The sequence below is a fragment of the Narcine bancroftii genome, chromosome 6 (assembly GCF_036971445.1).
Source record: "Narcine bancroftii isolate sNarBan1 chromosome 6, sNarBan1.hap1, whole genome shotgun sequence".
NCBI lineage: Eukaryota > Metazoa > Chordata > Chondrichthyes > Torpediniformes > Narcinidae > Narcine > Narcine bancroftii.
Window position 1 is genome coordinate 74399372 of NC_091474.1, and position 15362 is coordinate 74414733.

Here is a 15362-nt window from a genome sequence, read left to right on the forward strand (position 1 = left end):
TCCCCAATTCCTTTTTTGGCATTTCTTCCCCCCCCACTCAACCATCCCAGAACATGGAACAATTTACAACCACGTGAGGAGTTCTTCCTCACATTTCCTTTATGTCAGTTACCCAAAACCTTGAACCACCTGTAGGTGTGAGACATTCGCACTTTCGAAACCTCCACAAGGTACATTCTGCTGAGGTCTACGGACATTCAAAGAGCAGAAGAAGCAGGCATGGTTGTAAATTGGTTGCATAGTGTTTATTTTTTTTAATTCATTTGCATTTTGCCCCTTTTCCTGTTCACTCTTGCTTTCACCATCAATCAGCCTCTATAGAGGCAGCCTCATACAGCTTATGCAGAGGCATTAATTCTCTCTGATATTGCTGAGGAGTCCCAGGCACGTGAAAGGTCAATGGGGTGAAATTTTGGGGTCAGCAACTAAACAATGAGCGTGAGGCAGATACTTGCAATGGGAAGCCATGCTCTGAAGGTCCACAGGTTGCTCACTCCTGGCTCTAAGCTACCAAAAAGATGCCACAGGCTGCACCCCACTGGCTAAAATACAAGGGAAACCAAATTCTTCATTGCCTGTGAAGCAATCAATGGTCTTCAGTTTCCAACAGGCAGCAGTTGATTTGGGCAGATGCCCAGAGGAAACTGAACCTTGATCATGTCCGCCGTGTAAGGGAGGGTGTTGAAGTTGATAACTGTCCCACGGTTCAGGGATGCATTGCGGCCGGAGCTCACTGGAGCACTGCAGTGGGCGTCTCCAGGCCCCTCCTTGTGGTCACTTTTGGTGAGTTCTGGAACCTGAAAAATTAGCACGGCACCCCTGCCACAGTTACAGTGCGCTCTGGAAATTGGAAACGCCGCAGGGGTGGGAGCTTGTCATGGGTCGGCAGTCAATGGGTGTGACAGTATCAACTCATCGCCCAATAGGGAAGGCAAAGATTCGGGAGGGGGGACATTTTCCAATCTGCATTGGCCCTGGAAAAGCAAAAAGGACGTCTCTGCCCCACACCTCATCTCAAATTCATAAACAAGCACAATATAAAGTAAAAACAAAATGCTGGAGAACCTCAGCAGGTCAAACAGTGTCCTTTATAGAGCAAAGATACAGAACCAAAGTTTTGGGCTAGAGCCCTTCATCAAGGTATGAGTGAGGTTTGTAAAGCATGCACCCAAAGAAAACTCAACAGGTCAGCGTGCTTTTGAGAGAAGGGGATGGAGAGCCCGAAGTGTTGGTTATGTATCTCCATTCAGATCCATCCCCCTCCCTCCCTTATCCACCTACTACCTCCTGCCAGTGGGCCTGTGCTTCCCCCCTGCCCCTTCCCCAACTATTTTATTCAGGCACCTCGCTACATTTTACTCTGTTCGACCTGCTGAGTTTCTCCAGCGTTGTGTTTTTACTTCAATCAGTGGATCTGCAGACTTTAATATTTAACTCCCTCAACACCAAACAATATGCTGATAAAATGGATTACATTTACAAGCCGGTACAAAAGGAAACTAAACAAAAGAGAGGTGAGAAGCTTGTGGCTAGTACAGGTGGAAGTGCATTTGGAAAACCAGTTTAAGGGGTCCGCCACCTTACTCTCGCTGCTCTCAGTCGTTTGATCCACAGAGCTGAAGCAGCAACTTCTTGTAATCCCCAGAGCAGTCATCCTGGCATCAAGAAGAAAGAACTGGAATTACAGGTCTACCCCACTTTACTAATAGTCGCTTTACGCAAATTCACTCATTGGAAGAAACCTGTGTTCGCTTTTCTGAAAAAATATGGTGAAAGCAGCAAGCCATTATAGAGTCTGTGTGCGCACCCCGAGCAGCTCCTTCCCTGGGAACTACGATGAGATGTCAGTAGACAACCCTCTTCCTCTCTCTCCTACATCCCGGTCTCCTGTACCTCCGACCATCCCAACCTCCAACAACCAAGCCCAACTACACTGTACATACATTATTTCTACTTTCTCGGCTGTGTATTTATCAGATCATTCTTGCTTTTAATAAATCTTGATGTTATTTCATGGGTTATTTTTTGGGTCTGGGAACACTCAAAAATTTTTCCCATAGTAATCAAGGTTTGCTTCTTCACTTTAACCCATTTCAACTTATGAGAGGTTTTGGAGGAATGCTCTAATTTTGAAAAGTAGAGTATACCTGTATTTATTTATTCAGACAGACAACACAGGAAGCATGCCCTTCCTGGCCCACAAGCTCCTACCGCCCAATTGACATACGTTTGGAGGAAACTGGAACGCCCAGGGAAAAGTGGCACAGACAATAGGGAGAATGTACAAACTCCTTCAGGACAGTACAGGATTTAAACCTGGGTAACTGGCACCATAAAAGCATTGCGCTAATCACGATGCTAAATATTATCGATGAAGTGCCTAGTCTTTGTCCACATCCACAGCTGAACAACAAAGGATTGGTCCATTTCAAAATGGCTCAGCAATTCACTCAGCGACAATGCTGGGGGGGTGGGGGGGGTGCGTCTCTGCCACGTGTACCACAACACGCCCAAGGTCAAGGGTACAGCAGCACTCTCACAACTCCAGTGACCCCGGTTCTATCCAGATATACCTTTGAACCACTGGGTGCCAAGTTCCCTCCACATCCCAAAGATGAGCAGTTTGGTTGGGTTATTGTGGATAGTAGAGGGTCATGTGATCGTTCCATCAGGAACGTGGTTGGAATGTGGATTCCAGAGGCACATGTCACCTCTCTGGCCGGCACCTAGTCGGAAACTGTAACACCTGCCAATCAAAGTTAAGCCCTGCCCAGAGTTTAGCACACACCTGGTCATTGGCTTCCCTTAATTACCTCTCCAATATCTGGGTTGGATTCTCTAGCCTAAAGCACTATAAAGCCCACCAGGTATGAACGATCAGCCCCTTGCTCTTCTGGGACAAATCCTAGCTCTACTTATAACCGTGGGGGACGCTGGGGAGTCATTGGTAAGGAGTGTGCAGACAAAGAGTTGGGAGCTGTGTATTGTGTCCTTCGAAATTACTGACCCTAGTTTAGAGTAGCTAAGAACTGTGCCTGCCCAATACCAAGGGTGATGGTTACCCCGCATGTTGTGACTTGATGATAAAGCTTTTCATCTGTGTGCATGTGCCTGAGCTCCATTTCTTCCTGCCCCTTGGAATGCACATGAAGTGTTGAAACGCCAATTACCGATATGAAGGAGTAGAGAGATTTTCCATACATCCTCTTGAACTCAGCCCTGATGTCCAACATGTCAACTTCGCAGCGTGACACCATGATGCGAATCAGGGTTTTGTCATCCGTGCCCAGTCCCTGAACAGCAAAAGGAAGAAAGAGACACACTTCAACACAAGATTCAAGAACTTCTTCCAGTTCCCAGCATGCACCAGCTGCGCCCGCAAGGCCTGAAGATCCTGCTTGCGGGGATTCCCACGCTGCCAAACCTATTTTAATCACTGGAAACCTTAAGGAATAAAGGTTATGGGGAGAAGGCCAAGGGAAAATGGATCAAAACCATAAAACGTAGGAGTGACCAAACGTGAGCAACATTGCAGAAAAATGTTGGTTGGGACAGGAATCGTCCAAGCCGGTGCTCACAACGGCAGTATTAGTGAGCGTGGCTTGTGGCATGTGTGCCTGTGTTATGGGCAGTGAAATTAGCGGTAGGGTTAGTGTGCTACTGGTATTGTGCAATCCTTGCAAATCAACACCTGACAGAGCTGATTTGTACAGCCTTGACAACGGATTAGCCAGATTTTCAAGCACTCAGAGCCAAGATGGAGAATCACAGTAATAGATCAGGATTTTGAAAATATTTCGTATGCATAGGTGTTTTTTTTTGATTAGTGAAATCAATACAAATTACCAGTTTAAAAATTACATCCACAAATATTATTTCATCCATGTATTTCTTAATATTTATATATGAATTTTGTAACAAATGTAAGAATAAAAACATGTAATATAACAGAAACTGGCCCTTTGGCCCTTCTAGACTGTGCCATCCCACTGACCTGCACCTAGCCCATAGCCCTCCATACGTCTCCCATCCATGTCCCCATCCAAATTATTCTTAATTATATTAATTTTTCATGTCTCGTGGCTCTCAAACATCTGAAGTTTATCATATGTGGATCTTGCATTAAGCAAGATTGGCCACCCCTGCATTAGAAGCTGGTCATGGAGAAGGGCTGGTTTCCATCTTCACGAAGTGAAGACAGTCCTGGTCCTAACGAGGGTGGCTGTTCCCAAGCCAAGGCTGAGTGGGTGTGAGTGAGGGTCCACCTGGCTCCCATCCTCTACGAGGCAGGTGCCGTGCACTGTGCCCTTTCGAGACTCTGCGAAGCTCTCCCCCCTCAGGTGCTCAACATGGACCGCACCATCAGGTGCCTCGTATGCTTCCCTCCTGCCACCTGGCCCCAGTGAAGACATCACTCTCTCACCACACCAGCAGTGAACACTACCTTCATCGATTTGTAGAGCCTCTCCGCGAAGAATCCCTGGGTGTTTCTCAGGCACTTCACTGCAAAGTGAATGATGGTTAAATGTTAGTCATCTGCAGAGGATAAACCACACACACACATCCCTCTGACGATGGGAGACGTAGAAGATGGTAGGGGGGGGGGAGGTATTCTGCTTGTGGGGAATTCATAAACACACCAACATGGGCTGGGGGGCTCACTACATTAACGAGAGAAGAGAACCCTGGTCTATGCTGGGATGGGAGAGAGGAGACAGTGAGCAAGAGCCTTCGTATCCAGCTGCCTGCTTTCCATTGGCATCTGGACTGATACCAGATACCAGCAGAGCCTGCGGGAGACCCCAGTGTCCAGCTTCCTGCTCTGCCCCCACCCTCGGCTTGGTTCACAGCTGTGACTATTTAGAACAATATAAAATCTCCATGGGGTCTTTTGCCCCAATTCTACTCCTGCCTACACACTACCCTCCCTTCACACTTGGAAGGATATCAATACATGCTGCTGTAATTGGATATATCATACTCAAGTAATGGAAAGGCTGACTGCACCACAAGCCCTTCAGCGGGTCGTGAGAAGACACAGAAATGTCAGTCAAGCACATACCCTACAGCACCAGAAAGAGGGATAATGTATTTGAAGCATTTGATATATCTAGACCTGTACTCATTGGAGTTGAGAAGAAGGAGGGGGATCTCACTTAAACCTGAATATTGAAAAGACTGAATAAAATGGACATGGAAAGGATGTCTCCAATAGTGGGAGAGTCTTGCATCGGGGGAACAGCCTCAGAATTAAAGGATGTCCCTTTAGAACAGAGATGAGAAGAAATTTCTTCAGCCAGGTGGTGGTGAATCTGAGGAGCTTCTCACTATGGACACCTGTGGAGGCCAAGACGTTGAGTAGATTTAAAGTAGACGTTGATAGGTTCTTGATTAGTCAGGGTATCAAAGGTTATGGGGAGAAGGGAGGGTTGTGAGGAAAACAAAATCAGTCATGCTCAAATGCCAGAACAGACTCAATGGGCTGAATGGCCAATTCTGCCCCTAGGTCTCATGGACTAACACTTTCAAGATAAGAGATCTCATTGGTGATAAGGGCAGCGGTTAGTGCAATGCTGTTCTTTTCTTCTGGCTTTCCATTCCGAAGGATGATAATGGTTCCCTTCACTCAGTTCATGGGGTTTGATATGTGTTACCTGGAGCGGCTGTATAGGCCGATCCTTGACAGGCACTGTGAGGATACCCCACTTCTCAGAAAGGAGCAGCGTATGCATGAATGGATTTAGGTGAGTAGGGGGCTGCACAGGTCCAGACCCACCCTCTCGACATCCCCTCCCAGATCCAGCGGCATGGTGAGGTCCAGGACGGCTGGGGGACATTCTGTAGTGAATGGCCAGACCAAGCTTCGATGCAAGGGATGCCCTTTCCGCGCTTCATGGCACCTGGTTGCTCGATAGAGCAACCCTACGAGAGGGTTCGTCCTCCCTTTGACGTCTTGTTTTTCATCCTGCAGGGTATCTAGCCACCCTCTGCACCGGGCAAGCCTGGTGGGGGAACCAGTTTAGTCGGCAACTACCTGACCATGCAACGGGGAGTACTGGGTTACATGGTACCAGAAGCAGTCAGACAAGGGACCTAATGCTGTTACAGCACCAGTGACCGGGGTTCAAATCTGGTGCTGTCCGAAAGGAGTTTGTATGTTCTCACTGTGTCTGAGTGGGTTTTCCCCCGGGTGTCCAGTTTCCTCCCACTGTTCAAAATGTATGGGGATTGTGGGTCAATTGGGCAGCAAGGGCTTGTGGGCTGAGAGGCCCTGTTACCGTGCTGCATGTCTAAATTTTAAAACTTATATCACATGAATTAACAATGAGATTTAATGATATCTCATCTGCATCCTCTTCACATTTCCTTTGGGCTTAATGACATGGATAAAAATAGTAACACTATCCTTAAGCGTAACGACCAACTCGTTTGTTTGTAGTGTTATAAAGCAAGAAAAGTAGCAGCTAATTTGTGATTAGTCTTATAACAGCAGCAGATAATGGGGTTGATTGAGGGCCATATCCCCCAGAAAGTTGGGGATACTGTCTCTGTCCCACCCACCAGCAACACCTCAGTTGAACATCTCAGTTGAAAGTCGGGGTTTCAGTTTATCCTTCCTCGAGAAGTTTGACTCAAGCAATGGAAATGGTACTTGACGTTCCAGCAGCTCGGAGCAGGGCCTTACATCACAAAGTGCATGCAACCGGGAGGGTGGGAAAGGACCTCAAGGATGACACTCAGAACACTCCACCACAAATGAAGGAAGCACAGCACAACGTAGAAATAACTGAACATGCATCCGTTGCATGGCGATGAGCTGAAAGAGGTCCTTCTGATTAGAAAGCACCTGGAATCTCTGAAGAAGGAAAGGCACTGTCTTCATTACATCCACTGCCAACAGGGTGACCTCAGTCACTGCATCACAGATGGAACGTTGGAGGAAGGTTTCAGAACTGAGAAACTCTATTCTGATGATGAGATATCGAGGCATGTCAGCAATAAGTGGAAAAACATGGGTTGGTTCAACTCCAAAGTATTGTCAGTTAGCTCAATTTGCTGAAGATGCTTTTGTGACGAGAATGCCCCTTCCAATACCCAATATCCAATTTGCAAAAATACGCACGCACACACAACATGCATGTGTTCAGATAGCCAACAATACCAAAACTTCACTGTACTAACCCACAAAATGAGGATCCAGAAAGCGGAGAGGAAGAAACAGGATCAGAAGCGTTACATGCATGTTAATCTACAGCATACCTCGGAGACTTCCCCCATCAGTCGCACAGAGTGTTCTAGGGAGGTAGCACCATTCAGCTTGCCTCAGGAGCAACAGTGATCTTCTCCATTCCAAATTGGGGCCATGAGCTAACCACCTCAGTGAACAGACCCTCTCTCAACAATTAACTGGTATGGACAGGACAGGAAAAGACCATAGAGTTGTGTGCTTGGCCATCCTATCATGAGCATCAGGCTTCACTCTATCAAGGCCATTTACAAGAAGGGGTGTCTTAAGAAAGCAGCCTCTATCCACAAGGATCCCCTACCACCCAGGCCATGCCTTCTTCGCTCTGCTACCATCAGGAAAGAGGTAGAGAAGCATGAAGATGAGCACTCAACAGAACAAAAACAGCTTCTTTCCCTCCGCCATCAAATTTCTGAATGGACAATGAAACACAGACACGACTTCACTTTCTCTTCTTTTGTGCTAATTTATTTACTTTTAAAAATGTAATTTATAGTGGGTGGCACATTAGCACAGCAGCTAGCAAAACACTGTGGGGAGAATTTAGGGGCCCGTGCAGTTGCAGTCCCTCAGAGACAGCACTTGAACCACCCACCTCTTCAAACGTTGACTGCCACCAAACTATGTGAAAAGGAATAAGCTGCCTGGACTTTCAGCTGTTGTCTGTCCCCTGTTCAATGTCATCGAGAACAGAAGGCTGGAAGAAGTCACAGGGTCAAGCAGCATCTGGTGGAGGCAGTCAACGTTTTGGGGCAAGACCCCACACAGGACCCAAAGGTTGACTCGCACCTTTTGCCCCCACAGATGCTGCCTGAGCCATTGTGTTCTTCCAATGGTTGGGTTTTGCTTCAGATTCCAATGTCTGCAGCCCCTGTTGTCTCAATACCATCCATTCATTAGGCTTCTGTTATGGGCTCATTAACTTACCCTTTCATCCCCAGAGTAGATCCTTCAGCATTTAGACATCATGCATTCAATGTAAGAATTCCATAACTATTCTCTTTCAATTTCTATTGTCTTTTTCTTTGGGCAAGTATAGAGTGTGTGTGTGTGTGTGTGTGTGTGTGTGTGTGTGTGTGTGTGTGTGTGTGTGTGTGTGTGTGTGTGTGTGTGTGTGTGTGTGTGTGTGAGAGAGATATACGAGAGAGGTCAGCACAATATCATAGGCTGAAGGGCCTGGACTATGCAGTAATGTTTTATGCTCTAACTGCTGTGAATGCCAGTTTTAGAGCTGTTCCTCACACCCAGGCTCAGTTCCAATCTGTTACTCTTGGTGTGGTTTTTGCATGCTCTCCTTGTGCTCTGGTTTCCTCCCATCTCCCTAAGAGATTTGTGTTGCTATAGTGTGTTAGTAAATGGTAAAAATCCAGGAGTGGGTGGAATTGATCTGAATGAGAGAAGAATAAAATGGGTCTGGATCAGATCAGCATTAAAATGGGTAGTCTATGGTTGATATGGACTGATCTCTACGTGACTCCATAAACACGACATGCCTACAGAGTTAACACACCAGTCAGTCAACTTATAGGTTCCATCTCAGTTCATCAACAGGAATTAAACCTCTTTTTGCCTCTGAATCATCAGTCATCATCTCAATTAATTAAACCCTGGCACTCTCTCTTCCAATTCTATTTGTCCACAGCTCTGAAAATGGTCTTCAACATCTACCTGACCTAATTGCACCAGAGAAGGTAAATAAAAAGGAATATTGTGAGGTAGATTCAGATCGGGGACACATACCTACTGCCACCATGCCTCTTTCAAGGTTCCCAGACATCTCACGAGCGATGGTCTTCTCGATATCGTACTTACACACCTGGCGATACTCCTCAAAAACTGAACGAAAAACAAAAGCAGAACTTTCAGCCACAGAATGTCCTGAAAATTGCATTTATATATTGCAAATACAGTAAAACCCCTGGTATTTGGCACCTATGGGGATTGGTAGATATTGGATTAGTGAATTTGCTGGTTGCTTGAGATTGTGTGTTGCGTGGATTGGCGAACTGACTGCGAAGGGGTGCTAATTTTAAACTTTCATATTTTTTAACCTATTTATTTTCCACGACTTTTTTTGCCGGTTGCTTGAATTCAGGATAACGGGTTTTACTGTACAATCTTATGGTTCTGAACAGTTTGCTACAAGCTTTATAAACTAGCCAAGATCCAGGTTTAATCTCCAACTTCTGAGTCATTTTGCAAGAGTCAATTAATGCAAGTGTGTGCATGTGAGACAGTTGATATCCTGGCTCATGTTGCCCTGACAACTTTTATTGGTTGAGCCTGCACTTGACTACCTGGAGTCAAAAGGAGAAAGTGAGCGAGTCCCTGACTTTTATTAGTGGTTTTCCCAGGTTTACAAGTAATCGGATTTGTATATTACTTCTCTCTACAAAAATCCAATGAAACTTCTCAAATAGCTTGCTTCCAAAACTCCAGGAGCATTACCAGCAAAGTGTCTGCCAAGAGGTAGGTGGAAGAGAAAACCAGTCAGGGCTTCCCCACATTGCAGTCTTCCCTGGGTGCAGAGATCTCCCCTGTATTGCTATCCACCTCTGCCTTATCAAGGAAGTAACCTCACTTTTATTCCAGAGAACAGCTTAGCTTGAAAATAAACATCTGCAGATGCAGGAAACACTCCACAGGTCAGGCAATGCCGATGGGAATCAGGGGCTGCGGTTTCAGGTCTGAGACCCTCTGTCTAATGAGGTAGAAGTTGAGCCCTCTTTACATTTAAAATGTACCCAGGTGTGGATGTAAACAACTGACCTGCAGAGTTCGGAATCTAATGTTGGAAGGCAGGGTTATCGGGTTAAGACTGTAAGTAAGGCATCTGGAGTTAAATGGATCCATCAGGTAGACACTGTGTAAATTAGCAAAGGCAGATCTTGTTTGACAAACTTACTGGAGTCCTTTGAGGATATAACAGGCACGATAGATAGAGGGGAGTAGATGGGCGCTGTTTATCTGAATTTCCAGAAGGTGTTTGATAAGGTGCCACATAAAAAGGATGCATAGAGTTTGGGGGGTGGGGAAGAGATGTGATCTGTTAATTTGGATAGAGGATTGGTTAACCAATAGAAACAGGAAGTTGGGATATGGGGGTGGTTTTTGGATTAGCGATCAGTGATGAAAGGGGTACCATAGGTGTCGGTGCTGGGCCCCAAACTCTTCACGTCTAAGTGTGTTGATGATGCTAAATTGAGTGGAAAAGCACAGGATACAGAAAGTCAGCGGAGAGATATAGATAGGTTAAGTGAGCGGGCAAAGGCCTGGCTGATGGTATTCAATGTTGGCAAATGTGAGGTTATTCTCTTTGGAAGGAAAAAAGGGAGATAAAATTATTAATTAAATGGCAAGCAACCTGCCCTGCAGCAGGACTTGGGTGTGTTTGATCCGCAAAAGATTGGTTTGCAGGCGCAGTAATCTATCAAGCAAGGAAAATGGAACATTGGCCTTCATTGCTGGTCAGGTGGAATTTAGGAGCAGGGAGTTTCTGCAGCAACTGTACAAGGTCTGGAAAACTGCACGAGTTCTGGCCTCCCGACTTGAGTATGGATGTACTGGCTCTGGAGGTGGTCCACAGGGGATTCACCAGGTTGATTCTAGAGATGAGCAGGTTAGTGTGTGAGGGGAGATTGAGTCGTCTGGGACTGGGAATTTAGAAGAATGAGAGCAGATCTTATAGAAGCATTAAATTATGAAAGGCATAGATCAGATGCAGTTGTTTCCATTGGCAGGGGAGACCAGAACTAAGGGATATAGCATCAAGATTCAGGGTAGTAGATTTCAGATCGTGGGGAATCTGTGGTATTCTCAGCCCGGGGAGTAGTGGAGGTGACCTCAGTAAATATACTTAAGGCAAGGTTGGATAGATTTTACAGAGTAGGGGAAAAGGCAGGTAGGTGGAGATAAGCTTTTCGTCAGATCAGCCATGATCACATTGAATGGCGGAGCAGGCTCGACGGGCCAGATGGTCTACTCCTGCTCCTACTTCTTAAGAGTTTTTTTGAGGAAGTTACCAAATGGATGTTGTTTATATGGACTTTCGAAAGGCCTCTGACAAGGTTCCACATGAGAGGTTGGTTCAGAAGGTGAGGACACTAGATGGACATAGAGAGATTGCAAACTGGACTGGAAATGGACTTGGTGGAAGAAAACAGTGGTGGTGGACGGATGCTTCTCAGACTGGAGGTCTGTGTTGTGTGGTGTGCCTCAGGGACCATTACTGTTTGTTATCTATATGAACGAACAAGATGATAACGTGGTCAAGTTTGCTGGTGACATAAAGGCATCATGGACTGTGAGGAAGATTTTCAAAGCTTGAGAGGGATCTGGACCAGCTGGGAAATTGGACCAGTAAATGGCTGATGGAATTTAATGCAGTTAAGTATGAGGTATTATACTCTGGAAGAGCGAAGGAGGGAAGGACGTACTCAGTAAATGGTAGGCCATTGAGGAGTGCGGAGGAGCAAAGAGATCTGGGAATACAGAAACATTGTTCCCTGAAGGTGGTGTTGCATCGGGACAGGGTTGTAAAAAAAGCTTTTGACATCTTAGCCTTTATAAATCAAAGTATGAGTATAGAAGTTGGGATGTTATGTTGAAGTTATTCAAGTCATTGGTGAGGTCACATTTAGAATATTGTGTACAGGGAGGAGTCACGTGATGGAGTAGTGGCCGGACGGTGAATTCCAGCCCTCTCCAGAAAAGTCGGGAAAAACAAAGGAAAACACAAAGGCACAGAAATAAAAGTTACAGAAAAGTGAGTATAAAGGTGGAAAGAAGATGGCGACAAAAAAAGAAAAATCGAAAGCAACGGTAAGAAGAGAGGAAGAGAAGACAAAGGAGGAAAAAGGTGAAGGCCTTACCTGTCCGAAGAGGCCCGCTGCGGAGAGAGAAACCCGCTCCCTCAGGTCGGTAAATAATGGACTACAAAAATGGCTCGCAGAGCCGAGTAAAAGTGCGCAACCGCGCATGCGCGATGCGAATGAAAAAAAACACACCGACGGGAGGGGGGACCAGCTGGGGAGTCGATCTCCACAGCCGGCAACGACAGCTGCAGAACACCTGCAGCAAGAAGAGAACACAGAAGACAATAGAAACAAGAAAGAAGAGGAGGAAAGGGCACCAAAGAAACAACAGATGGTCAACCCAGAGGAAGAGGAAGAGTACAGGGAAATAGAAGAAGAAAAGAAAAGCAAGGTAAAGGATATACTTGCTCTTATTAAAGGATACATGGAGTCATTTAAAGAATGGCAAACACAGGAATTTAAGGATTTAAGAAAAAGAATAAACAACACAGAAGAGAAAATAAATAAAATGGAGATGACCTTAACAGAAATGGGAAAGAAAATGGACAAGATGGAAGAGCGGGCAGTAGCAGCAGAAATGGAGGTAGAAGACTTAAAAAAGAAATTGGAGAAATCTAATAAAAAAACTAAAGAGACACAAGAACTACTAGCTCAAAAAATAGATACAATGGAAAACCATAACAGAAGAAATAACATAAAGATAGTGGGCCCTAAGGAAGATGAAGAAGGCAAGAATATGAGGGAGTTTATAAAAGAGTGGATCCCTAAGACCCTAGGATGTCCAGAACTACAGCAAGAAATGGAAATAGAAAGGGCACATAGAGTATTGGCCCCTAAACCACAACCACAACAAAAACCAAGATCTATTGTAGTAAAATTCCTAAGATATACTACAAGAGAAAAGGTACTGGAGAAGACAATGGAAAAAGTACGAGAGGGCAACAAACCACTGGAGTATAAAGGGCAAAAAATCTTCATTTATCCAGATATAAGTTTTGAACTCGTAAAGAAGAGAAGAGTTCAATACAGCAAAGGCGATTTTATGGAAGAAAGGGTATAAATTTATACTAAAGCATCCAGCGGTATTGAAAATATTTATTCCAGGACAACAAAACAGACTATTCTCGGATCCAGAAGAAGCACGAAAATTTGCAGAACAATTACAAAAATAGACTGAGGGAGGAAGACGGGTAATGAGAGTTAAAATGATCACGATTGATATGTATGTGGGTAAAGACAAAAATAGACTGAGGGATGAAGACGGGTAATGAGAGTAAAAATGATCACGATTGATATGTATGCGGGTAAAGAGGTATAAGAGTGAATAGAGACAATGTGCATACGTGAATGTATCTGTACTTAGAGGAAAATATAGATAGTATAGACAAGAATTAATAAGGGAAGGTAATGGAATAGAGAGAATAAGGAGGGAATTAAAAGAGTGACCTTTGTGACATATGAAAAGTGAAATCTTTTCTGGGGGAGGCGGGGTGGGGGGAAATAGCGGTCACTGCAAAATCAGTTGACGCTTGCGAGTGGATTCGCAAATCCAAATGGAGAGGGGAGATGTGGTTGTCCGACAAGGGATAAAGGACAACTCAGGAGGTGAAGGGGAGATTGGGGATAAATAAGATAGAAATAGGAGAATAAGGAAAATGTTGGATGTTGTAGGAATGTTGTCTTATAAAGAGTTGAAAATAAGAAAACAGAAATGGAAAAGGAGGAAAGGTAATGATGGAAAAACGGAAAGAGAAGATAAACAAAATATAAAAGGGCTACGCTGAACTATATGTCTTTAAATATTAATGGAATACATAACCAAATTAAAAGGAAGAAACTACTAAATTTAAATGAATAAATGTATTCCATTAGAAAAAATAACAGATAGGTTAAGAAATAATATTGAAATATCCGAGCAAGTATAGGAGCCTTACATTAAATACAATAGCGAAAACCTACCGGGGACAAACAGTACCTAAGTTGATGGAAGGAGAAGGAAAGAAAAGAATGGACTCAGTAGAATTTCTGGTGTAATTTTGTTGAATGACAACATTGTCTGACTGGCTTAATGCAACCTAGATTGTATACCTAAAATGGATGAGAGGGGGGGGTGGGGGGGTGGTTTGGGAGGAAAGGGGGGGGGGGGGAGAAAAAGTCACTGTATATGTGTGAAAAAGAAATAGTGTATATCATGGCTAATGTGATTTATGGTGTGAAAAATAAAAAAATTTAAAAAAAAAAAAGAAAATTGTGTACAGTTCTGGTCACCCAGCAGCAGGAAAGATTGAAAGAGTGCAGAAAAGATTTAATGAGATGTTGCTGGGTCTTTGGGAGTTAGTTACCAGGAAATATTAAACAGTTTAGGACTATTCTCCTTGGAATGAAGAAGAATGAAGGGATGTTTGATAGAGGTTTATAAGATTATGAGGGGTACAGACAGAGTAGATGTGAGTAGGATGTTACCTCTGAGATTGGGGAGATGGTCATAGCTTTAGGCTGAAAGGGGAGAAGTACAAGGGGAACATGAGGGGAAAGTTTTTCATTCAGAGAGTGGTAGGAGTGTGGAATGAGCTGCCATCTGATGTAGTAAGCACGGATTCAATCTTGAGTTTTAAAAATAAATTGGATAAATACATGGATAGGAGTGGTTTGGAGGATTATGGAATGAGAGTAGGTCAGTGGGACTAGCTAGCTTTATTGGTTAGCACAGACTGGAAGGGTTATTACCTGTTTTTCTGTGCTATAACATTTTATGGTTCTTATGTTCTTAGAAAACATAGGAGCAGAAATAGGCTATTCAGCCCATCGAATCTGCCCCTCCATTCAATCATGAGCTGGGTAGCCTTTCTTCAATTGGCACAGACTTTGTGTCTTGTGTTTCATCTTCAACTCCAAGGAAAAAGCAAGTCTAAATAACTGTACTGCAAGTTATTATCACTGGGTTTTCTGAAATAAAGCTACTTTGCACAGGACCTCCCATTGTCCACAGATGCTAGTGATGGCTATTACCTGCTTTCAGATGGGACCTGTTCCTTGAGCACAGGATGGCATTAAACTTCGACTCGTCTGTTCCCATACGTCCTTCTCCTGCATTGTACAGGTCCTGAGAAACAGGAAAGAGGAAACAAATTGGCCCATCACCATGTTAAATCAGTTCAGCTTTAAAATGAAATGGAGTTCTGAAAATGCATCAACACGAGCAATCCATGAGCTATTGGAGGAAATCAGGGCAGGTCGGGTAGAGGGAGGCAGTCAACATTTCAGGACGGGGCCCTTTCTATGTGACCAGCTGAGTTTCTCCA

At 44.5% G+C, this 15362-nt stretch overlaps 1 protein-coding gene across 10 annotated transcripts in view; it reads right to left on the minus strand.

The window, feature by feature from the left end:
- Positions 1-223: 223 nt before the first annotated feature.
- Positions 224-15362, minus strand: part of LOC138736234 (annexin A11-like) — a 109679-nt gene continuing 94540 nt past the window's right edge. For all 10 annotated transcript variants that reach the window (XM_069885392.1, XM_069885390.1, XM_069885391.1 and 7 more), the window contains 5 exons: positions 15070-15163; positions 8987-9082; positions 4445-4503; positions 3171-3293; positions 224-1655 (listed from right to left, as the gene is read on the minus strand). In XM_069885392.1, coding sequence (XP_069741493.1) covers positions 1596-1655; positions 3171-3293; positions 4445-4503; positions 8987-9082; positions 15070-15163 — 432 coding nt within the window. In that variant the 3' untranslated portion in view covers positions 224-1595. The remainder of the gene's footprint in view (positions 1656-3170; positions 3294-4444; positions 4504-8986; positions 9083-15069; positions 15164-15362) is intronic.